This window comes from Oncorhynchus tshawytscha, linkage group LG11, assembly GCF_018296145.1.
Source record: "Oncorhynchus tshawytscha isolate Ot180627B linkage group LG11, Otsh_v2.0, whole genome shotgun sequence".
NCBI lineage: Eukaryota > Metazoa > Chordata > Actinopteri > Salmoniformes > Salmonidae > Oncorhynchus > Oncorhynchus tshawytscha.
Genome location: NC_056439.1, coordinates 27,194,306 through 27,220,517, shown reverse-complemented (window position 1 = coordinate 27,220,517; position 26,212 = coordinate 27,194,306). Strand labels below are relative to the sequence as shown.

General features: G+C 45.1%; 1 protein-coding gene across 3 annotated transcripts in view; it reads right to left on the bottom strand.

Moving 5' to 3' along the window:
- The window catches only part of dph6 (diphthamine biosynthesis 6), an 87,901-nt gene extending 62,343 nt beyond the window's left edge, over nucleotides 1–25,558 (bottom strand). For all 3 annotated transcript variants that reach the window (XM_042329982.1, XM_042329981.1, XM_024437092.2), the window contains exons 1-5: nucleotides 25,386–25,558; nucleotides 24,969–25,060; nucleotides 24,630–24,814; nucleotides 1,420–1,493; nucleotides 466–584 (exon numbers count right to left, since the gene is read on the bottom strand). In XM_042329982.1, coding sequence (XP_042185916.1) covers nucleotides 466–584; nucleotides 1,420–1,493; nucleotides 24,630–24,814; nucleotides 24,969–25,060; nucleotides 25,386–25,408 — 493 coding nt within the window. In that variant the 5' untranslated portion in view covers nucleotides 25,409–25,558. The remainder of the gene's footprint in view (nucleotides 1–465; nucleotides 585–1,419; nucleotides 1,494–24,629; nucleotides 24,815–24,968; nucleotides 25,061–25,385) is intronic.
- Between the last annotated feature and the right edge of the window lie 654 nt (nucleotides 25,559–26,212).

Below are 26,212 nucleotides of genomic sequence, written 5' to 3'. Positions count from 1 at the left end.
TGGCCTCCCACCACAATAGAGACGCCTGCGCGGTGTTATTGACAGGTTTCATTAATGCGCTGTGCAATCACCTGTACAGTTGCTCAACTGCCAAGATCCCCCTGTCACTCCTCCTCCCTTCTGATTCTTATCTTTCTATTCATAATCTTTTCCACTCTGCTGCACTTGCCCCCTGGCACAAGTCTCAACATTGCTGCTAAAAACCACAGATTGATGATTCGGAACATTGCACATTACTCTCTCTTTCGTAACACAAACCCTCCACCTCCCGTTCCCTCCCCGCTCTCAATCTCAAACTCTCCTCACTCCCCTCTAACAAACTCTCCTACTTAACCTGTACCTTTTGGACTGAGAAAAGAGCGAGCACTAAGCCGGAAATGAGAGAAGGGCGGTGTTGGACTGCTCACCCGCTGCCCTGATCAAAGAGAGAGAAAGAGAGAGAACGAGAAAAGGAGAGAGACACACCGAAGGCGGCCACTTTGATGAGGAGGGCGTGGAGGTCACATGATATCATCTCGGAGAGCAGGGTTGCCTGGTCACGGCGCCACAGGTAGGCCAGGGGCTGCAGACCCAGTCGCACACACCTGGGAGAACAGGTGAGGGAGGGAGGGAGGGTGTGGGTCAGAATGAAAAATGACCAGGATCACAACACCTTCAAAGTGCGTCGGGCACTTTCACTAGTTTTGCGGGCAGGCTGCCACACCAAGGCTCAGATGGAACACACTCGGAGCCGTCTCTGGTGCTAGTGGCTTTGTTCAACAGATTCAGCAGAAAAAGGGGGAATTAAAGAGGGGTAATTATCTTAAAATGGCACCTCCTTTACACTATAACTGTCTGTGTCACACTCACGCACACACACATACACTTGCATACACAACACACTCACATAGGCTGTGTGCCGGTAACTGGAGCCGAAACTCTTGGGCGTACATGTCTTTGTCTCAGAGAACGCCTGCGGTGTGTGAGTGTGTATGTGAGGGAACGAGTGTGTGTGAGTGGCTGAAACAATACATGACTGACAGCAGGATTTGTTCATAAGCTGAGAGCTCTGTGGTTGTGTTGGGAACACAAGATGAGAGAGGCTTGTGCTGGAATGTACCTTACCACAGTGACAGAGAGAGGGAGAGCGAGAGAGAGGCCCATTCGAGGCCTCTCCCAAAGGTACTATCATTGAAACCCTTTCACCTGTATCCAATGTCCTACTGTATAGACCTTTCTGATGTCGTGTATAACAATACATTTTTTCCCATTACGTAAGTAAGCCATGGGCCCTTCTGGTAATACAACTGTACCATAAAAATACAGCTAGACTGAACATCATGGACTAAACATATGTACATCATCTTTGTTTGGAATACAGTGTCTCTCAGGCATGTAGTTGTGTGTGTGTGTGTGTGTGTACACACTTGTTCTACTTACACATTTTCCACTCGTACTCTTTGGTAGTCTGAAAGAATGGCCCCTACAGACACCGCCTCGACATCCTCCTTTTCCTGTGAAGAGAAGAGAGGGAAGGAGGAGGAAAATCTTCCTTTAGGAAACGTTATATACTTTAAACTCTCACATCACAACGGTTTCCTGTTCCGTCATATGAGTGTTTATTTCAACAAGTCACAGAGTCATGATGATGTCTGCTGATGATCTAATTGAGCCAAAAGGTCACATAACCATCTAAATATCACTTGAAGAACAAAAAGAGAGGACACCATGAGAGAACGATGTCTACGCGCGCGGGCACACACACACACACACACATACACACACACACACACACACACACACGCACACACGCGCACACGCGCACACGCGCACACGCGCACACACGCACACACGCACACACGCACGCACACGCACACGCACACACACACACACACACACACTGAGAAAACAGTGTTCTTTCCCTCCATCAGATAGGTGGGGATGTTTACATGATGGTCAAATCAAGGTTTTCCTGGCCCTGCACACATCCCCTAGTGAGGGGGGGTGAACTCCTCGTCCTGTCTGGGCCTGGCTGTCTGGGCCTGGCTGTCTGGGCCTGGCTGGAGCCGGAGCATCAGAACAACAACACTAACACTGGAGCAGCAGAGCCAGTCTGCTTCTTATCAGTAACTTTGTGTGAACTGGACATGGAACTGTCCGACCACACTGCAAGGTCAGAGACCGTTACATAGGGCAGAACTGAGCACACACTCACACACACTCTTCAGTGAGACCCCATCACATCAGACAGAACTGAGCACGCACTCACACACACTCTTCAGTGAGACCCCATCACATCAGACAGAACTGAGCACGCACTCACACACACTCTTCAGTGAGACCCCATCACATCAGACAGAACTGACCCAGTTCAGTATTAAGCTAGTCAGTTTGCAAAAGGACTCACTGTGCTACTGAGTGAGTCAGGGAGACCAGTCTGGAAAACAAAAGTTAGTAGTTAGGGAGTGTCCTCCAGACATGTTGTTCTCCAGACATTTTGTCCTCCAGACAACCCTCAATGACTGTCACTGCAAACAGAGCTGCCTCCTAATATCCCACCACAGACCACACATCTACCAACACCAAGCTCCAAAACACAGCATCACCTCGTTGACTTAATCTATGAAATACATACATCATATTGGACTAATGTGTCTGTCACACTGCCAAATATTAATCAGATACTTTTTCACATCACATTCATCTTGGGAAATAGCCACACACACAGACTCTGGAGGAAGGCTGTACTGGCCTCCCCACCCACCCACACAGCCACACAGCCCAGCGACATATTCAATCTCAAGCACTGGCCTCCCCATCCACCCACACAGCCCAGCGACATATTCAATCTCAAGCACTGGCCTCCCCACCCACCCACCCACCCACCCACCCACACAGCCCAGCGACATATTCAATCTCAAGCACTGGCCTCCCCATCCACCCACACAGCCCAGCGACATATTCAATCTCAAGCACTGGCCTCCCCACCACCTACCCACCCACCCACACAGCCCAGCGACATATTCAATCTCAAGCACTGGCCTCCCCATCCACCCACACAGCCCAGCGACATATTCAATCTCAAGCACTGGCCTCCCCACCCACCCACCCACCCACCCACCCACCCACCCACACAGCCCAGCGACATATTCAATCTCAAGCACTGGCCTCCCCACCCACCCACTCACACAGCCCAGCGACATATTCAATCTCAAGCACTGGCCTCCAAACCCACCCACCCACCCACCCACTCACACAGCCCAGCGACATATTCAATCTCAAGCACTGGCCTCCCCATCCACCCACACAGCCCAGCGACATATTCAATCTCAAGCACTGGCCCCCACCCACCCACCCACCCACCCACCCACACAGCCCAGCGACGTATTCAATCTCAAGCACTGGCCTCCCCACCACCCACCCACACAGCCCAGTGACGTATTCAATCTCAAGCACTGGCCTCCCCACCCACCCACCCACACAGCCCAGTGACGTATTCAATCTCAAGCACTGGCCTCCCCACCACCCACCCACCCACACAGCCCAGAGATGTATTCAATCTCAAGCTCATGAAATCACTCCAGACTGGCACAGAGCACACACACAGACTCACACACACACACCCCGCAGCTTCATTAGTGCATTACATGGCCTGTAATTAGAATGAGGGGCCGGCCTCGGCAGCGGCGCGGTGGAGGGATGCACAAGTTGCCAGTAAATTACCTTGTAGCCATTATCAATTTCCCAGGCTACTGGTCCTTAAGATAACCCCCCTTCTCCCTGTGGTCCTTCCTGCAATTTCTCTCTGCCTGATAAACATGCTGATTAAAGCGAGCGGCGTGTAAACCTTTGATACTTTTTAAAATGAAATCCATGCCCTGCCTTGGGCCTGACGCTGCTCTGCTCAGCTGCCGCACTGCACAGAGCTCCACACAGATGTGTCAGCTAATCAGATAAATAATATACTGTCTGTGTGTGTTGGGACAGAGATACACACACACACACACACACACACACACACACACAGCAGTCCCTGGGCAGAACGAGGGGACAAGGAGGGAGAGGTGCACACATAAACACACACAGGCAAACAGGGATAGGCTAGGGTAGTACAGGGATAGGCTAGGGTAGTACAGGGATAGGCTAGGGTAGTACAGGGATAGGGTAGTACAGGGATAGGGTAGTACAGGGATAGGCTAGGGTAGTACAGGGATAGGCTAGGGTAGTACAGGTATAGGGTAGTACAGGGATAGGCTAGGGTAGTACAGGGATAGGCTAGGGTAGTACAGGGATAAGCTAGGGTAGTACAGGGATAGGCTAGGGTAGTACAGGGATAGGCTAGGGTAGTACAGGGATAGGGTAGTACAGGGACAGGCTAGGATAGTACAGGGATGGGCTAGGGTAGTGCAGGGATAGGCTAGAGTAGTACAAGGATTGGCTAGGGTAGTACAGGGATAGGCTAGGGTAGTACAGGGATAGGCTAGGGTAGTACAGGGATAGGCTAGGGTAGTACAGGGATAGGCTAGGGTAGTACAGGGATAGGCTAGGGTAGTACAGGGATAGGCTAGGGTAGTACAGGGATAGGGTAGTACAGGGACAGGGTAGTACAGGGACAGGCTAGGGTAGTACAGGGATAGGCTAGGGTAGTACAGGGATAGGCTAGGGTAGTACAGGGATAGGCTAGGGTAGTACAGGGATAGGCTAGGGTAGTACAGGGATAGGCTAGGGTAGTACAGGGATAGGCTAGGGTAGTACAGGGATAGGCTAGGGTAGTACAAGGATAGGCTAGGGTAGTACAAGGATAGGCTAGGGTAGTACAGGGATAGGCTAGGGTAGTACAGGGATAGGCTAGGGTAGTACAGGGATAGGCTAGGGTAGTACAGGGATAGGCTAGGGTAGTACAGGGATAGGCTAGAGTAGTACAGGGATAGGCTAGGGTAGTACAGGGATAAGGTAGTACAGGGATAGGGTAGTACAGGGATAGGCTAGGGTAGTACAGGGATAGGCTAGGGTAGTACAGGGATAGGCTAGAGTAGTACAGGGATAGGCTAGGGTAGTACAGGGATATGGTAGTACAGGGATAAGGTAGTACGGGGATAGGGTAGTACAGGGATAGGTTAGGGTAGTACAGGGATAGGCTAGGGTAGTACAAGGATAGGCTAGGGTAGTACAGGGATAGGCTAGGGTAGTACAGGGATAGGCTAGGGTAGTACAGGGATAGGCTAGGGTAGTACAGGGATAGGCTAGGGTAGTACAGGGATAGGCTAGGGTAGTACAGGGATAGGCTAGGGTAGTACAGGGATAGGCTAGAGTAGTACAGGGATAGACTAGGGTAGTACAGGGATAGGGTAGTACAGGGATAAGGTAGTACAGGGATAGGGTAGTACAGGGATAGGCTAGGGTAGTACAGGGATAGGCTAGGGTAGTACAGGGATAGGCTAGAGTAGTACAGGGATAGGCTAGGGTAGTACAGGGATATGGTAGTACAGGGATAAGGTAGTACGGGGATAGGGTAGTACAGGGATAGGTTAGGGTAGTACAGGGATAGGCTAGGGTAGTACAGGGATAGGCTAGGGTAGTACAGGGATAGGGTAGTACAGGGACAGGGTAGTACAGGGACAGGCTAGGGTAGTACAGGGACAGGCTAGGGTAGTACAGGGATAGGCTAGGGTAGTACAGGGATAAGCTAGGGTAGTACAGGGATAGGCTAGGGTAGTACAGGGATAGGCTAGGGTAGTACAGGGATATGGTAGTACAGGGATAAGGTAGTACAGGGATAGGGTAGTACAGGGATAGGTTAGGGTAGTACAGGGATAGGCTAGGGTAGTACAGGGATAGGCTAGGGTAGTACAGGGATAGGGTAGTACAGGGACAGGGTAGTACAGGGACAGGCTAGGGTAGTACAGGGACAGGCTAGGGTAGTACAGGGACAGGCTAGGGTAGTACAGGGATAGGCTAGGGTAGTACAGGGATAAGCTAGGGTAGTACAGGGATAGGCTAGGGTAGTACAGGGATAGGCTATGGTAGTACAGGGATAGGCTAGGGTAGTACAAGGATAGGCTAGGGTAGTACAGGGATAGGCTAGGGTAGTACAGGGATAGGCTAGGGTAGTACAGGGATAGGCTAGAGTAGTACAGGGATAGGCTAGGGTAGTACAGGGATAGGCTAGGGTAGTACAGGGATAGGCTAGGGTAGTACAGGGATAGGCTAGGGTAGTACAGGGATAGGCTAGGGTAGTACAGGGATAGGCTAGAGTAGTACAGGGATAGGCTAGGGTAGTACATGGATAAGGTAGTACAGGGATAGGGTAGTACAGGGATAGGCTAGGGTAGTACAGGGATAGGCTAGGGTAGTACAGGGATAGGCTAGAGTAGTACAGGGATAGGCTAGGGTAGTACAGGGATATGGTAGTACAGGGATAAGGTAGTACGGGGATAGGGTAGTACAGGGATAGGTTAGGGTAGTACAGGGATAGGCTAGGGTAGTACAAGGATAGGCTAGGGTAGTACAGGGATAGGCTAGGGTAGTACAGGGATAGGCTAGGGTAGTACAGGGATAGGCTAGGGTAGTACAGGGATAGGCTAGGGTAGTACAGGGATAGGCTAGGGTAGTACAGGGATAGGCTAGAGTAGTACAGGGATAGGCTAGGGTAGTACAGGGATAGGGTAGTACAGGGATAAGGTAGTACAGGGATAGGGTAGTACAGGGATAGGCTAGGGTAGTACAGGGATAGGCTAGGGTAGTACAGGGATAGGCTAGAGTAGTACAGGGATAGGCTAGGGTAGTACAGGGATATGGTAGTACAGGGATAAGGTAGTACGGGGATAGGGTAGTACAGGGATAGGTTAGGGTAGTACAGGGATAGGCTAGGGTAGTACAGGGATAGGCTAGGGTAGTACAGGGATAGGGTAGTACAGGGACAGGGTAGTACAGGGACAGGCTAGGGTAGTACAGGGACAGGCTAGGGTAGTACAGGGATAGGCTAGGGTAGTACAGGGATAAGCTAGGGTAGTACAGGGATAGGCTAGGGTAGTACAGGGATAGGCTAGGGTAGTACAGGGATATGGTAGTACAGGGATAAGGTAGTACAGGGATAGGGTAGTACAGGGATAGGTTAGGGTAGTACAGGGATAGGCTAGGGTAGTACAGGGATAGGCTAGGGTAGTACAGGGATAGGGTAGTACAGGGACAGGGTAGTACAGGGACAGGCTAGGGTAGTACAGGGACAGGCTAGGGTAGTACAGGGACAGGCTAGGGTAGTACAGGGATAGGCTAGGGTAGTACAGGGATAAGCTAGGGTAGTACAGGGATAGGCTAGGGTAGTACAGGGATAGGCTATGGTAGTACAGGGATAGGCTATGGTAGTACAGGGATAGGCTAAGGTAGTACAGGGATAAGCTAGGGTAGTACAGGGATAGGCTAGGGTAGTACAGGGATAAGCTAGGGTAGTAAAGGGATAGGCTAGGGTAGTACAGGGATAGGCTATGGTAGTACAGGGATAGGTTAGGGTAGTACAGGGATAGGCTAGGGTAGTACAGGGATAAGCTAGGGTAGTACAGGGATAGGCTAGGGTAGTACAGGGATAAGCTAGGGTAGTACAGGGATAAGCTAGGGTAGTATAGGGATAAGCTAGGGTGGTACAGGGATAAGCTAGGGTAGTACAGGGATAAGCTAGGGTAGTACAGGGATAAGCTAGGGTATGTGTGTGATGGATTCTTTACTGCCTACGGAGTGTTATTGCACTGTGAAATGGGCCCAAACACATACAGTACAGCAAGTCACTATAGTCAGTGTAAAATGTAATGTAGAATACAACTCAATCTCTGGAAATTCAGAGTTCTGTGACAATAATTACTCCAGACTGATAACGTTGCAGCACTGCACAGAGCCAAGAGGCTGGAGGCACTGTCCTATTACTCTACGTAGGCCGCAGGGCTGTTTTCTAATGACATGATAACCTTTTCCCCAAAAACATGTCAGTTCCTGAAGAGACAAACAAAGCTTGGGAGAGAGAGAGAGAAAGATGAAGATGGAATGAGAGAAAGAGAGAGAGAGAAAGAGGGAGAAAGAGAAAAAGTGTGTAGAGAACAGGCCAGTCTCCGAGGGGTGTCTTAACTGTTGACAATGTGATTGGGTCATTGAGCTGTAAACTTGGCAGGGCCTGATTAAACAACACAGTATAATGCCTCTCCTTTCCCCTCTGTCCTTCAGGGAGCCAGAGGCAGACATAACATTAAAAGTGGGCCCTCTGAGGCCTGAATCATCAAGTAACAATGAAGTGGGCTTTCTTTTAACTACATGGCTCGTAGCTTCGTCACAGATATAATTATCACAAAAAGGCAATAATAGCCACTTTAGCAATCCATTCTGGACATTGAGAAGAGCAAACTCTCACACCCCCTTTTTTAAATGTAGACTCTCCGGCTCTAACTCTAGACCGTATGCAAAAAATAACTTGACTTAAAGCTCTGGAGAGAGCTATGTTTGGATGACGTTTTGCTTTTGCCGCCATTATAGCTATCTTCGAGACTGCCAGGAATAAGAGGGGGCTAGCGTTGCGCTGGACAAACTGAACGACTTGGATTGAGCAAATTCTAGACATTCTTTCTCATCCGCTGTGGGAAAGCAAAGCAGGCAGAGGGAATAATTGTGAGGCGGGTGTGACTACATACATCTACAGAGACGGATATTGCAGAAGTGTTCCATGCATTCATGACACTATAAAAACACAAACTCTGATTTCATGCTGCTTGACATATTTAACTAAATATTTTATACTTGGATAATACCTGAAAAAGAGAGTGAGATGGATCATGAACTATATGTTTGCTAAAAACTTGAAGTGATATCTGGCTGAAGGATGTTTGGATTGTGTTACACATTGGGACTGTGGGTAGAATATACAATAAAGGTACTATAAATTACAGCACATATTTTCCCAGAAAGATATCCTACTATTGTAATTATAACGCAATAAACCTATTGTGACTGTCAAAACGGATAGCAATACAATTAATACACATTCAGTTAAAATGAGTTGTTGGACATTAGACTTTGCCATGGGTATTCTGCTTATTCCGAAAATCTAGCTACGACAACACCATGTCATTGCTACCTCAGACCATTCCCACAATGCTCTCTGTTCCTCCTCCATGACTGTTGGTGTGCGGAAGGACCCCAAGGACCCCCACCAGGGGCAGACTAAACAAAAGCCTGTCTAGTCTAGCTGTAGACGTCAAGAAACTAAAGGCATTTAATTAGGATATATGGCTTGGATCACAGGCACATTCAGGCCCACAGCCATGTCCATCAGGGTACTAGGCCCCATACAGTCATTAACTTCTGTTACTAATTGTCAAATTCATTAAAGGAAACCTCCCCCCAAACATTCCCCATGAAAATGGATGGACTGGGCTGAATTATAAACGGCTCAGAAGATTAAGGCTGCCAGACATGCTTCACCCAAAAAGTGATACACTAATTAAACTCTATTTCAAGTCAGCGTGTGTGATATACATTGTAATTATATATACATACGTTGGACCATCCGAGTGTAATTCAATTGTATTCATAGGCATAGCTAGGCCTATGAGCAGATACAGAGATATGACCTGAAAGACAGAGGCAAGCCTATCACGTAGCATGTTGTTGATCTACTCCTCCTACTAAATTCGCGATGAGTCAACACTTCTCCTGAATTCTTATTCATCAAGTTTTGCATCAATATTAACAGACCAACTTTTATCCCAAATTCTGTCTGTAGTGTCTTGTGTGTAACAGGGCTGCAAAACTAATTTCCCCCTGGTATAATAAAGTTTGCTACAACCACTACTACTACTAAGAATCAATGACACAAATACAATTCTATATAAATGCAAGGGACAAAATGCACAAGCAAAGTCTGGAACTTGATTGAAACTACGTAGCGTTGCCCCTTACAAAATGAAACCTGATTCTGTAAGAGCAGTATTCTACTGAACATCAAACAGACCATCCATTTCCATTTTAGATTTTAAACAGGGTACTTTATGTTATCCATCATATCACTCCATCTGGATTCATATTTAATAGGCCAAAGTAATTCATAGAAAACAGGGCAATTAGGAAGCTATAAAATATTAAACATTCACAGATTCATTAAGTACATCAGAACGCTCATTAAATGATTGTGTAGATGATCAAAACTAAGTCTTAATGACATTCTCAAGACTCCAGAGAGATTTTTTTCTAAATTAGGCCTAATCCAAAGGGCCTGTGTCCTCCGATTCAGACTATTAGCCATTAACCATAGTAACTATCATAAAATCACTAGATATCTGGTATTCAATAAAGCAAGTTCGCCTTTGCACTGAACGATTAGCTAAAAACACTTATTACTGTAATACCATACAGAAGCAGGTATTTACACAGTCAGTCTTTTCTCCAGGCTCACGGTGTTTATGTGCCTTCTTGCACGTTAGTGTTACTGCCCCAGCCTCATAGCACGACTAGGCAGGAAGACGACCTGATCAATTAATTAAAGTGCCTTGAATGACAGTTTGCTCAGGGGCACATAGTACAGTACCATCACGTGCCCCGGCGTGTCCTTGTTGCCATACGGACCCCTCCCCGCCCATAGTTCCATCAGTGAGTGACTGGACACAACATGGTTTTAATGGCCCAGGCTCCATTATATCAGCTCTGCTCTGGGCCTGTTCTAATGAAATGGGATTGGTCTCCCGTGCTCCGCTACACGTGGGTAACACAGGGGGCCCCTGTTCTGTTATGACGATGTGTGCTGCGCTGGAGGTCTGGGTGTAAAAGCGTGGGGTTCAAGCAATTTGTGCTTAATCAAATTTGGGACAACCCTCCAGGGGCCTTGTTAGGGGTGTGATCAGACACCTCTGTGGTCATGGATGTGACAGTCACAGGAGCCTTCCAGTGGGATGGAGGAAATTGCTATGCTGTTTATTTGTGTTATCAGCATCATTACCATTCCCTCCCTACACAGCACAACCCCAGCTAGGCTAGCTAGGTGACCTATCTACAGCGCTCTCTGGGTTGTGATGGAGGTGAGGAGAAACGGCCGTTTGGGTTAAAGTGTAAAGCAGTGGGCTGTAACAGGATAGGTCAGATGGTTCAGGACAGGGCCAGAAACGACTGTATTCTATTCTCATTTTTGCACCATCTCTATGCAGTCACAGGGCCCTACAAACCAAGCACACTGACGCTCCAACACACTGGAACTGAGCCTGTATTTCGTATTTTTATTTCACCTTCACTTAACCAGGTAGGCTAGTTGAGAACAAGTTCTCATTTACAACTACGACCTGGCCAAGATAAAGCAAAGCAGTGCGACACAAACAACAGCACAGACTTACACATGGAATAAAAAAAGCATACAATCAATAACACAATAGAAAAAAAGTATATATACAGTATGCGCAAATGAGGTAAGATAAGGCAGAAAAGGCAATAAATAGGTCACAGTGGCGAAATAATGACAATTTAGCAATTAAACACTGGAGTGATAGAGACTGGAGTGATATATGTGCAGAAGATGAATGTGCAAGTAGAGATACTGGGGTGCAAAGGAGCAAAAAATATATAATAATAACTGTGAGCTGTGAGCTGCTCTGACAGCTGGTGCTTAAAGTTAGTGAGGGAGATATGAGTCTCCAGCTTCAATGATTTTTGCAATTCGTTCCAGTCATTGGCAGCAGAGAACTGGAAGGAAAGGCGGCCAAAGGAGGAATTGGCTTTGGGGGTGACTAGTGAAATATACCTGTTGGAGCGGGTGCTACGGGTGGGTGCTGCTATGGTGACCAGTGAGCTGAGATAAGGCGGGGATTTACCTTTTGCAAAGACTTATAGATGACCTGAAGCCAGTGGGTTTGGTGACGAATATGAAGCGAGGGCCAGCCAACGACAGCATACAGGTCACAGTGGTGGGTAGATTATGGGGCTTTGGTGACAAAACAGATGGCACTGTGATAGACTGCATCCAATTTGCTGAGTAGAGTGTTGGAGGCTATTTTGTAAATGACATCGCCGATGTCAAGGATTGGTAGGATAGTCAGTTTTACAAGGGTATGTTTGGCAGCATGAGTGAAGGAGGCTTTGTTGCGAAATAGGAAGCCGTTTCTAGATTTAATTTTGGATTGGAGATGCTTAATGTGAGTCTGGAAGGAGAGTTTACAGTCTAACCAGACACCTAGGTATTTGTGGATGTCCACATATTCTAAGTCAGAACCGTACAGAGTAGTGATGCTGGACGGGCGGGCAGGTGCTGGTAGCGATTGGTTGAAGAGCATGCATTTAGTTTTACTTGCATTTAAGAACAGTTGGAGGCCATGGAAGGAGAGTTGTATGTCATTGAAGATTGTCTTGATGTATACAGAGAAAAGAGTCGGCCCAAAAATTGAACCCTGTGGCACCCCATAGAGACTGCCAAAGGTGCGGACAACAGGCCCTCCGATTTGACACACTGAACTCTATCTGAGAAGTAGTTGGTGAACCAGGCGAGGCAGTCATTTGAGAAACCAAGGCTGTTGAGGCTGCCGATAAGAATGCAGTGATTGACAGAGTTGAAAGCTTTGGCCAGGTCTATGAATACAGCTGCACAGTATTGCCTCTTATCGATGGAGGTTGTGATATCGTTTAGGACCTTGAGCGTGGCTGAGGTGCACCCATGACCAGCTCGGAAACCAGATTACATAGCGGAGAAGGTAAGGTGGGATTCGAAATTGTCGGTGATCTGTTTGTTAACTTAGCTTTCAAAGACCTTAGAAAGGCAGGGTAGGATAGATATATGTCTGTAGCAGTTTGGGTCTAGAGTGTCTCCCCCTTTGAAGAGGGGAATGACCACAGCAGCTTTCCAATCTTTGTGGATCTCAGACTATATGAAAGAGGTTGAACAGGCTAGTAATAGGGGTTGCAACAATGTCAGCTGATCATTTTAGAAAGAGGATCCAGATTGTCTAGTCCTGCTGATTTGTAGGGGTCCATATTTTGCAGCTCTTTCAGAACATCAGCTATCTGGATTTGGGTGAAGGAGAAATAGGGGAGACTTGGGCAAGTTGCTGTGGGGGAGTGCAGTGTTGACCAGGGTAGGGGTGGCCAGGTGGAAAGCATGGCCAGCCGTAGAAAAATGCTTATTGAAATTCTCAATTATCGTGGATTTATCGGCGGTGCTTACTTACTTTATCATGTTCTTATCTCTTATGTTTATATAGTGTGTCTTTGTTCTACATTGTTATTATTAGTATTACATGATTGATTACTGCATTGTTGAGGTTAGAGCTGCAAGAAAGGCATTTAACTGTACTTGTACATGTGACATTAAAACTTGAAACAATATGGACATGGAAGACTAAAACCTTGACCCTGATTTGGGTGTATATTATGGTATACCAACAAGAACATTTGCACAAATACTAACAACCACAATATGCACGGTGGTGAGGTTTATCATCCCAAATGTGGACCACTGTTTACGTAACCATATATAACAATAATAACTTAAAAACTGTCCATAGGGAATACTGTCTTTGTGAACATCTTCGTAAAACATACTCAAACTAAAACCTTTTCAGTGGTTCAGACTCTGAGATGTTTCCTTCTGTAAATTGGAGAAGCTGGCTGTTAGGAGCAGCTGTTGACAGACAGGCCCTTCCTTTGTGTTCACAGTTGTGTTCCCTCCATGACACACCATGCGTCATTCCTCAACAGTAAAGAAAAGAGCGGATGAAAAAAAACTATATGTTCATATAGCCGGCCTTGTACACGGTCCAGGCGAGTCCCAGGGATGATGTGGGACAGAGTGAGTCAGTGAGTTTCATAAGAGGGGGGGGTCGTCAGAGAGGTCTCTAATGCCAGGTGTGGTCTGAATAGAGGGATATGACATCGTCCATTGTCTCGTCACTGTCACCACAATGAGTGACGCCTATCAGCCTCAGAACGATGACCAGACTGTTATGGGCTGGATTCTGGAGGAAAAGAAGACGCAACACTTCACTGTCACCACAATGAGTGACGCCTATCAGCCTCAGAACGATGACCAGACTGTTATGGGCTGGATTCTGGAGGAAAAGAAGACGCAACACTTCACTGTCACCACAATCACACTGAGGTGTTTGTAGACAGGGGAGAGCTTTTTAGGAGGGCCATTTCAGCTTGTTACTGTTGAGTCTTCTAGCCGGCAGTGCGTGCGCGCGCGCGCACACACACACACACACACACACACACACACACACACACACACACACTCGCAGTGCTGTGATTCATTAACAGTGACAGAGCTGTGTTCACCGATAGGGCCGGTGCATAAATATGCCACACCGCACAGCTGGAAAACGTAGAATTTCATCAGGGTTAAAAAGTAGAGAGATTAACGTTTCACGAGTTTCCTCTTAAATATATATGGTTACGTAAACAGAGGCCCAGACGTCAGACAGCCAGGCAGGCAGGCAGGCAGGCAGGCAGAGAGCCTGAGCCAAACCAAGCACAAAGCCTTGGATTCAGCAGCAAACAGGGCCAAGAAGGGTTTCCATATCAACATGCATGGAAAACTAACTAAACGCTGGGAAGCAAGCTGTGGGAAAAGGTATAGGGGTTTATCAACTCTTTTTTTTATGAATCCTTGCAATTTACGAATAAGAGATCAAAATGGAGAATTTTCAGGTCAGCACAGGATATGTTGCAACCAGTTCCAGACAGCCTGCATCTCCATCTGCATCCCTCCAGAAAGAATCAGGACAACATGCCCTGATAAACAAATGCCTGACGTGACTCTCCTTTTCCGTAGGGCATAAAACAAACCTTAATCCTTCCTCTGTCACTGAAACATTCTCAGTTGGCTGAGGTGAGGTGGGACTGTCTGAGACACCAAGACAGGGAGACGGATATCTGGGAAGCTTCCAGCCAGCGAGATTGCAGGAGGGTTCATAAAGAATCATAACGCACCATGGCAACCGGTGTCACTCAACAACAAGCCTTCACGTGCTCCTCTCCATCCGGCTCCACTCCAAAGATGCAAATGCTTTCTTGCTGAGGTTGTCAATTGGGAAAAAACTCAGTCAGGATACAACCAAACATCTCGGGACCACTTGTCCTCCCTTCACGTTCTGGGCCTCAGACATCGTGGTAGTCTCCCAGCCCCCTCCCTCTTCAGAGAGAGAGGGGGGAAATCTGACTGTGATGCAGGTTTTACACACTCCAGACTCCAGACAGTGTTTTTCTTCTGCTGGTTATGGCTTTAGCTGCAGGAGGCACGGGGGCTGCCACAAATATTTATTTCAGGGAATGCTTTGCAAAACAAAACATAAAAGTCAAAGTCTGCTTAATTTTCGGAGAGATGGTTGGTGGGATTTGACTGACTAAGAGCTATTCGACTGACCCTCAGCCACCGGGTCGTTCAGACAAGAGGGAGGGAGGAGGGAAAGGCAGACTGAGACACTTCTGGGCCTGACCGACGACAGGCAGCTAGCTATAAAAAGGTGAATGACTTCTTCACAACAGGGTGCTCGCCGACCACTCTGGGCTAAGGAGCCTCTGAGTGTTTTTGTATCTGTGTGAAACGGCTGTTGTTTTAGACGGACGGTCTCTGTTCCAATGACTTTTTATTATTTAGCCAGATCTCTCGTCAAATTGTTGAAATGGCTGAGAACTGATAATGAAGCAATGAGGGTCTGATTTATGCTAATGGATCATTACTTTTCACGAGTGTGATTAACTCTTCTTTTATCAGTGGATCTCAGAGGGAAACTGGAGAAAAGGGCAGTGAAAAAAGCAACAGAAAATGATCAACTCTCAGACTCCCTGGTGGTTTAACCAATCAAACAACTCAGAACACCATGTGTGAGTGACTCAGTCTACTCACACACACACACACACACACACACACACACACACACACACACACACACACACACACACACACACACACACACACACACACACACACACACACACACACACACACACACACACACACACACACACACACACACACACACACACACACTATCCATGAAAGTAAGTGTAACATCCACTCTTAAACAGAGTGCCCAAAAGAAAATATTAGCCTAGTCCTGAGCAATCTGATGCAAATAACTCTGAGCTATGTCTACAATCCATCTCTGTGGCCAGGGGGAAAATCCTCCATTTGGAACAATGTTCACCCAACCAGCCTTAGCAGCTCCTGCCCTTGGCAAGCCAAGATAAGGCTATCTGTTTCCATCATCACTAAACAAGATTGAGCAAAGTACATTAAGCAGAAAAATACAAACAAATTACAAAGGCTTCAGGCTAGGCTCTTTATCTAATGTTTGTGTGGGACTGACTGTTCCGTTAGCTATGTCGGTTGGGTCTGAGGGAAACGTGCCTGGTTCTAATAGATCCTGTCCCGCCACTTCCACACAGGGGCGAGAACAATACAGACGCCCATTATCTCAACGGTAATGCTATCCTTCCTCGTGTGCAAAACAACCCACAATCTCACCCCACTGACTGTCACTGTTCCAGTCAGCAGTCAGTCTCAGACCAAAGGAAAAGATCACAATGGGTTATCACAGCTAGAAGGAGACCGAGGCAGTGAGTGCCTGGCTGTACTCTAGTTTAACAGGAATCTAGGCAATGCTACTAGCCTCATTAGAAGAACATGAGACAAGCTAGACTAGACACACAGCCAGCCTACACTTGTCCTGAAAAAAGCATGAAACTAATTGGGATATATCAATTAACTTTTGAAGAGCATTATCCATTGTAAGGGAATACAGGTATGTTAATGCTTCTACCACACCACTAATTATACCTCTGAGAAAGGGGAAGAAAATGCATCTTTGCCCCACATCACAGGTACAGGACTCTCACATTAGTCTTCTTATTGATCCTATCTCATAAAGACTCTCTGTGACCTCACCAGTCGTGATTTATGCATTAAGCAGCTTTTTAAAGAAATCAATTTTCTTTGAGCCCCCATGTGCCTAACACGCCACTGTGCTGGTAAGGATGTAGGGGTGTGTGTGATTTTCTACCCTCACAACACACCGCTGTGCTTTGTAGCAACTGACTCCTAACACTTTGGCCCCCTAATCGATAACACAGGGCTCCAAGTTCAACACCAGACTCTTCCACCTGTTCCATTCTTCTTTCCTCTCCTCCTTTTCTCCTCTCTTCTACACCTCACAGCAGGACCTCTCCACTATGGCACCTGCAGCAACGCAACACCAGGCTTCTAAAGGCTTCTGAAAAGGCTATGACGACAACACAATAGAATCCAGATATGAAGAGAGAGAGAGAGAGAGAGAGAGGGGTAAAACAGAGAAAAATTATGTTTGGACTTGTGGACGTACGGTCGACTCCCCCCTCCAATCTCGGAGGGCCCAGCCCAGCCGGCTGCTGTCGATAATGGAGTGGAGGGTGGAGGGTGACGCTGGGATGGGGAGTGTGTCTGTGTGTTTAACACAGGGATTATCTCACAAGAAATGTGGTGTTTTAACACGCACCAACAGAAGGGAATGTTTGAACATCTACAAAGGCCAAAGGGGACTGGAGCCTGGCGCTCACCAGTATTTTTCCGTGACATCTTGAGCATTTGGCTTGATAAAAAGGGAAGGAAAAAAAGTAGCCTACTCCGCCCTGGGATAGGCTATCACTCAGTAATAACCATGTTTGAAAGCATTGTGTTCCTGAAAAGCCTGATTAATTACATGGCAGGAAATAAGATCTGAATGTAACATTTCATCCAACACAGAGCCAGGGCAGGAATGTGACAGAAATGTTGCTGCTAATTAGACGGTTCATAATGAAAAGCCTAGGTATTAATATCGTCTATTGTTCCACATCAGCCTAATGAGCTGGAACCTTTTGTTTTCACTGATTAGTTCAGAGGTCGCAGGGTCATTGAACTGCAGTTGACATCTTTGTAACGGCATTCTTCCTCCTCTTCTGAGGAGGAGTGGCGAGAAGGATCGGGGGACCAATGCGCAGGGTGGTAAGTGTCCATAATGTTTATTTAAAGACATAAACTGAACACTACAAAACAATAAACGTGAAACGAACGAAACCGAAACAGTACCGTGTGGCAACAAACACTCACACAGAAACAAACACCCACAACTCAAAAGTGAAACCCAGGCTACCTAAGTATGATTCTCAATCAGAGACAACTAACGACACCTGCCTCTGATTGAGAAACATACTAGGCTGAACTCAAAACCCCAACATAGAAAAACACACATAGACTGCCCACCCCAACTCACGCCCTGACCATACTAAATAAAGACAAAACAAAGGAAATAAAGATCAGAACGTGACAATCGTTCTATTTCTATCCAAGTTCTTCACATTTTTGTTTCCTTAACATACTAGTGGAGAGAAACCAATAATGCTTTAAATGTGCTGTCAAGAGAACTAACATAAAAAACAGAGATAGAGTAACACCCTTTTCATTTATATAATTTAAAAAGTATAAATATTTATTTTATTGCAAAAAAATTATCTAGTTGCAAGGGGATTGAGGGGAAATAGTCTTCATTCCTGTGCAGACTGCAGTATGTGAAGTTTGAACAAGCCAGGATATTAGAGATAGAAGCTAATGCTTATAGCACCATGTGTGGAGGATGAAGATAGAAACATACTATTACGTAACCTGGGGCCTCTGACCTATCCTTCAAGGGACACTCTCCCTGCCTCCCTCCCTCTCCTCATCCTCCTCCTCCTCTCCTGTTCTCTCGCACAGTGTCACCAGGCATAAAGAGCCAGTGTGTCAGAGCAGAAAAGAGGGGATGAAGAACTTGAGGGATGTGAGATGACTAATATGAACCTTTCCCCAGGCCTGCAGGGAGGGGGTGGGGGGTGTGGGTGGGGGGGGGTAGGCGTTTCAGCCAGGGGTGGCTGACACTGTTGATCTTAATCACGGCAGCATGGCCAAGCCAACCGCCCTCCACAGCATGTACAGTATTGATGTACAGGACAGGAGGACAGGCGAAGGTGAGGCCAGGGCAAAAGCTCTGGTTACAGAAATGAATGGAGAAGAATCATAACTTCACCTGATTGTATGTTATTAATGCTGTATGCTCCATCCATTTACTGGACAAGAATATTACAGAAAAACGTATGGAAACATCATCCATGCATTATACAAGTTATGGATTTTAAATGTTTAGTTCTAAACTGAACAGACATTTTGACATCAAAACGATTTCCTCTCAAAACACTGAACCCCTCACGGTGAGATATAAGATAGAGAGTGACATGCTGACATTCAATCTGTGGTCTGATTTATGAGACATATGCTAGGCAGGGCAGGGGAAAGGAGCCATTAGATCTGTGGGCGTCAGACAGCTTTATAATCAGCACACACACACACACACACACACACACACACACACACACACACACACACGCTGAGGACGGAGTGAAAGATCCCCTCTGCCTCTGAGAAGACAGTTATTTTTCCTCCTCAAAGGCCAGGTTCAAAGATCAAAGCCATGGCAGGATGGGCCGGGGTATGTTATGGCTCGCGTGTCTATCGGGTTACACACTTCACAGAGAGCGGACCATACACAGACGCGCATCAGGGGGCTAGGCAAGAGGGCACATTGTCACTCTGCGATTATCACCACTGTTGGGATTGGGGGGGGATATCATAATTGGGCATTTTTCTCCCATTGACAATGTTTCCACTGAAAATTATCCCATGTGAGAGACCGAAGGGAGTTGTGAGTTTGGTTTGGTTAGGCAAAGCATGGGATTGGTCCATAGGTGGCACTGTTGGCTCATGTTATGAGCAGAGTTGTGGAACTTCAAGGATTTAAAGAGAAGAGGGAGGAAGAAAAACAGATTTACTCAGATTCATCACAGTTTCAAAAAAAAATGCTTTCATCTATGTTCAAGTGTCATTTGCCAAATAGATTTTAATAACATCTAATTAATTCAAACTGCTAGGATGAATCTTTCAAAATATCACACTTCCAAAACAGAACACATTTTATATGCTAAAACTGCTCTTTTCCTGTGAGGGTGATTTAACAGCTAATTATCGGACTCCTCTTCGCTGCAACACAATCAAACTCAGCACTAAACCTAAGGTGAATAAAAAACACACCTTTGAATCAACTGGATATTCAAGAGGAAGCGATTGTACTTTCACAGAACCCATAACTGACATACAGAGAGATACTTCAAAAATATAGGCTGGATACAGAAAATTCACTAACTAAACAAACGTATCTGATTATCAATGTAAATCTCATAATAGGGTGCGATAACAAACCACACCAATTAGAAAACATATTTCTGAAGAAAAATTGCATGGAGAGTGAGTATTGCTCTTTACTTAAATACAAAACTTAACGATACTGATATACAGCACCTTGCAAATTGTATATTTGTATTCTTCTTTCCACTCTGTCATTTAGGTCATTATTGTGGAGTCACTACAATGTTGTTGATCCATCCTCAGTTTTCTACCATCACAGACCCTGTAGCTGTTTTGAAAATCACCAATTGCCTCATGGTAACATTCATTCCTGTACTGCAGCTCAGTTCAGAAGGAAGGACTGCATCTTTGATGTGTTTGGGTGATTTAATATATAATCCACAGCGTAATTATTAACTTGACCATGCTTAACGAGATACTCAAATGTCGGATTTGTTATTGTTACCCATCTACCAATCACTGCCCTTCTTTATGAGGCTTTCAAAAAGCTCCCTGGTCTTTGTAGTTTAATCTGTGCTTGAAATTCAATACTTGACTGAGGGACCTTACAGATGTTCAAAAATCATGCCAACACATATTATCTCACACAGTGAGTACATGTAATTTATTATGTGATTTGTTCAGCCAGATTATACTCCTGAACTAATATATGTTTGCATAAACAAAGGGGCTGAATACTTACGCAACAACTATATTGTAGTTCTGAATTTTTTATTTGTCAAAAACTTCCACTTTGACATTAAAGCTTTTTGTGTATTTTTCCAATTAAATCATTTAATCCTACTTTGTAACACAATGAAATGTGAAGAATGTGAATGTGAAGAAATGTGAAGTATAATTTTTCATGGCACTGTATCTGCCGATATACTGTTTTACAGCGAGGAAATGAAAAAGTGTCATTTTTCCACACTGAATTCTAATAAATTGCCATCCAGAAGAGCAATTGAACAATAACTAAGCTTCAAATGTTGATTTCATACTTTGTGACAACAATGACACAAAGAGAATGACCACAAGTGTTCAGATCAGCATGTAATTCCCTTTTTTCATCTTATTTATCAAATTATCATCAGGTACCAATATATCTGTAAAAGGCCAATATCAGCCAATAATATCGGTGAACCAATATATCGGTTGGGCTCTAGGTTGCAGGTCTGTGCCCTCCATGGTTAACTGTGAGAGAGGTAAACACAGTGAGGACTGGCTGTCTGCTGGGCCCTGTTGGCCTGGCCTTTGGCCCTAACAAGGGACAGGGTCACGTCAGCCCTGCCCTGGAAATAGGAAATTAGCAAAACCTAGCAATCCCAGAGCCAGCCATCACAGACCAGGGACAGAATAGGGTGAGGGGTGTAAAGAGTAGGGTGAGGGGTGTAAGGCTATGACACATACAATGGGGTCCATAATTATTGACACTATTGTTTGATAAAGATGAGCAAAAAAGACTGTATAAAATAAATCATGCAAATACTGACCAATATTGTATACTCTTTTTTTTTTATGTATATATTATTTTCTAAAATTGCTCAGAGAAAGAGATTTTTTTTAACAATTAATAAAATAAATTCAAACAGATAGGGGTCAACTTACTAACACCCCTTTTTTCAAAAGTATAGTACCCTCCCCTTGTGAGAATAATGACACTGAGATAGAGAGAGAAAGAAAATAGAGCTCTTTGGTCAAGCACACCAGTGGTGGGTTTGATGTCGAAATGAATACATAAATTGAAAATAACCCCCATACCTACTGAAAACTATGGTGGATCTTTGATGTTATGGTGCTATTTTGATTCCACTGGTCCTGGGGCCCTTGTTAAGGTCAACGGCATTATGAACTTTACCCAGGCCAGTACCAGCATATTTTTGCCAAAAACCTGGTTGCCTTTGTCAGGAGGTTGAAAATTGGTCACAAGTGGAACTTCCAACAAGACAATAAACCCAAGCACACATCAAAATCCACAAAGAAATGGTTAATTGGCTACAAAATCAACATTTTGCAAAGGCCATTTCAGTCTCCGGAACTTGAAACCCATTGAAAACCTGTGGTTTGAAATGAAGAGCGCAGTCCATAAGCACAAACAAAGGATATTAAGGATCTAGAAGGATTCTGAATGGAGGAATGGTCTAAGATCCCTCCCAATGTGTTCTCCAATTTATATTGTTTTGGGGGAAACGGCTCAGAGCAGTTATCCTCACAAAGTGACATATTGAAAGGTATTAAAAACAGGGGTGTCAGCATATATGTGGGAACTCCTTCAAGACTCTTGAAAACACATTCCAGGTGAAGCTGGTTGAGAGAATGCCAAGAGTGTGCAAAGCTGGCAAAGGGTGGCTACTTTGAAGAATCTCAAATATGAAATACATTTGGATTTGTTTAACATTTTTTTGGTTACTACATGATTCCATAAGCGTTATTTCATAGTTTTCATGTCTTCACTACTATTCTACAATTTAGAAAATAGTCAAAATAAAATATATATGTATATAAAGAGAGAGAGAGAGAGAGAGCAAGAGACAGACAGAGACAGAGAGACAGAGAGAGAGAGAGAGACACACACAGAGAGACAGAGAGAGAGAGAGAGAGAGAGAGAGACAGAGCGAGGGAGAGACCGAGAGAGAGACAGAGAGAGAGATAATGAGCGAGGGAGAGAGACAGAGAGAGACTGAGCGAGGGAGAGAGAGAGAGAGAGAGACAGAGAGACAGAGAGAGACAGAGAGAGAGAAACAGAAACCAGAAAGCAAGCCCCTATAAATTTGATGCTGCTCTTGTGCGTGTGAGATTGGCAAGAGAAAAAGGTGTTAGCTACGTTGGATCAAGTACACGTAGACAGGCTGTTTGTGCTGACAGGGGGAGAGCTTTTCTCCTGAAGAGTGACTGTGTGTCCAGGTAGCTTTCTCCTGTCAGGTAAGCTTTATCTGCCAGGAGTGTGTTGAACACACTTGCAACCCCGGACTACCGTCCGTCAGATAATCTCCCTATAGCACACCACAACACAATTAGATAACCTGCCTGTACCACACCACACCATCAGATAACCTACATATACCACACCACGACCGTCAGATAATCCCCCTATGCCACACCACAACACAATTAGATAACCTGCCTGTACCACAACACAATTAGATAACCTCCCTATACCACACCACTACCGTCCGTCAGATAACCTACCTATACCACAACACAATTAGATAACCTGCCTGTACCCCAACACACCATCAGATAACCTCCCTATACCACAACACAATTAGATAACCTGCCTACACCACACCACTACCATTAGATAACCTCCCTATACCACAACACAATTAGATAACCTGCCTACACCACACCACTACCATTAGATAACCTGCCTGTACCACAACACAATTAGATAACCTGCCTGTACCACACCACACCATCAGATAACCTACCTATACCACAACACAATTAGATAACCTGCCTGTACCACACCACACCATCAGATAACCTCCCTATACCACAACACAATTAGATAACCTGCCTACACCACACCACTACCATTAGATAACCTCCCTATACCACAACAGAATTAGATAACCTGCCTGTACCACACCACAATTAGATAACCTGCCTGTACCACACCACTACCGTTAGATAACCTCCCTATACCACACCACTACCATCAGATAACCTCCCTATACCACACCACTACCGTCAGATAACCTCCCTATACCACACCACTACAGTCAGATAACCTCCCTATACCACACCACTACCGTCAGATAACCTCCCTATACCACACCACTACCATCAGATAACCTCCCTATACCACACCACTACCATTAGACAACCTCCCTATACCACACCACTACCATCAGATAACCCCCCTATACCACACCACTACCATCAGATAACCTCCCTATACCACACCACTACCGTTAGATAACCTCCTTATACCACACCACTACCATCAGATAACCTCCCTATACCACACCACTACCGTTAGATAACCTCCCTATACCACACCACTACCGTTAGATAACCTCCCTATACCACACCACTACCGTCAGATAACCTCCCTATATCACACCACTACCATTAGATAACCTCCCTATACCACACCACTACCGTCAGATAACCTCCCTATACCACACCACTACCATCAGACCTCCCTATACCAGAGAGTGATGATAGGCTGATAGTTGGCTCATAGACTGTGACAAATGTCATGTAGCTTAGCATAGCTCTCTCTGAACCTTGAAGTGTAGTCACGAGTATGTCTGATGAGACTGTATGGCATTGTATAAAGAGGGTCCTTGATATCAACAGACTAGGCTACTTCTAAGAATTGATTGCAGAGTAAATAGGTTGGTCTTATAGTCTCTTCAGCAAACTAATTTGCTGTTGCCTCATCTTGCTAAAACACTAGCAATGCAACTCCTCTTATCTGTCCCCAAGTCACCACTCACTCCTCCATGTTGAGATTTACCTGAACCATGTTCAGTAGGTGGTAGAGGTCTTCCACTTCGTCTCCCTCTGTCTGGCTGTAGTCTCTCCCAGTGTCGAGGCTGGAGCCCTGGATGGTGCGTCGGTACAGGGGCAGATCCATAGCCTCAGCATACAGGTCTATGGCCTGGTGCCCCACCGTCTGATACATGTAGCTGTCCAACTCATCTAACACAGGGGATGGATAACAGAAGTTCATTCATTTACAGTATTACTCTTCCACTTTGGCAAGGCACATCTCTTAGGGGAAACATTGACCAATATTTGAATTTTGTTTTAAGTACCCACACATACAGGAGGAAAAACAGGTAAGACATCTCACCCTTGTTAGCAGGACGCAGGTTGGCCAGCGCTACTATCTGGTGCCCAGCAGCAACACATTGCATCATGTTATAACAGCTGTCTTTGCCCCCACTGCAACAATACAGTCAGAGGGATGAATGCATTCACTACATGAAGGTGCAACTATGTAAATTGCCGTATCACTGTCACTATGATCAGAAACATACGATTATTAGGGTGATTTCCTTTAGTTCTAACATTCTATTCAGAATAATTATGAACTTTTATTTCTGTAACGAATAACGATGCCTGCTATTTCCCCCACACGTCATCTTAAACGAAAATACAAAGTACAGGATATATATATCTAGTTAGCAAGCAACACATCCTTCTCAGATAGCTAGCTAGAAAACGTAGATAGAACAGGAGAGCTGTGACAGCAATGATTTAGGTTTACCTTATCAACGCGACTACTTTCATTTTCTTTATGCAATATTTCTGTAGACATAAACAGTTACTAAATGCATAATCGGATAATGTTATCTATGTTTCGTTTACTCTGAATATGTGTACAGCATAGCAACCAGTCACAGCAGCAGTTCGACATATACACAAAAACTCATGTGAGCAAGCACTTCCTGGATGAAAGGACCTTTATGAATGAAGCTATCCTGTGGGGTGCCTGATTTAAAATAAAACATTTATTACAATGAGCACTGCTCGGTAATATTTAAAAACAACAACAACATATATATATATATAGCTCTCCTATATATATATATATATATAGCTCTCCTATATATATATATATATATATATATATATATATATATATATATATATATATAGCTCTCCTATATATATATGTCCGTGGGTGCAAGTTTCTACAGTCCTGAAGGTCTACAGATGAGCTGATAACATGTTATACTACAATATAACTAATAGATTTGCGTTTTCTGTAGGACTGTTTGGTGATCAACCAAATGTGGAGATGCTGATTGTGCATGTGTTGTGATGAGAAAGTCAACCAAAGACGCCCATCCCAAACTCTTTGGCTGAATTAGTTAATGACCCCTTCAGTTTTCCCCACTGCAATTCCACAGTAACTGAATTACGCTGATATTTCAGATTGTTCACTTTAAGATGTATGCCAATAAATTTCCATTGATTTCAAAGTTTAACAAACCATACAACTCTATGCACAAGGACTACTTTTAACAATTTACACAGAACATTTGACAAAAACAAATGTCCTTGAAGTACAGCTCAGATGCAAAGCTTGTA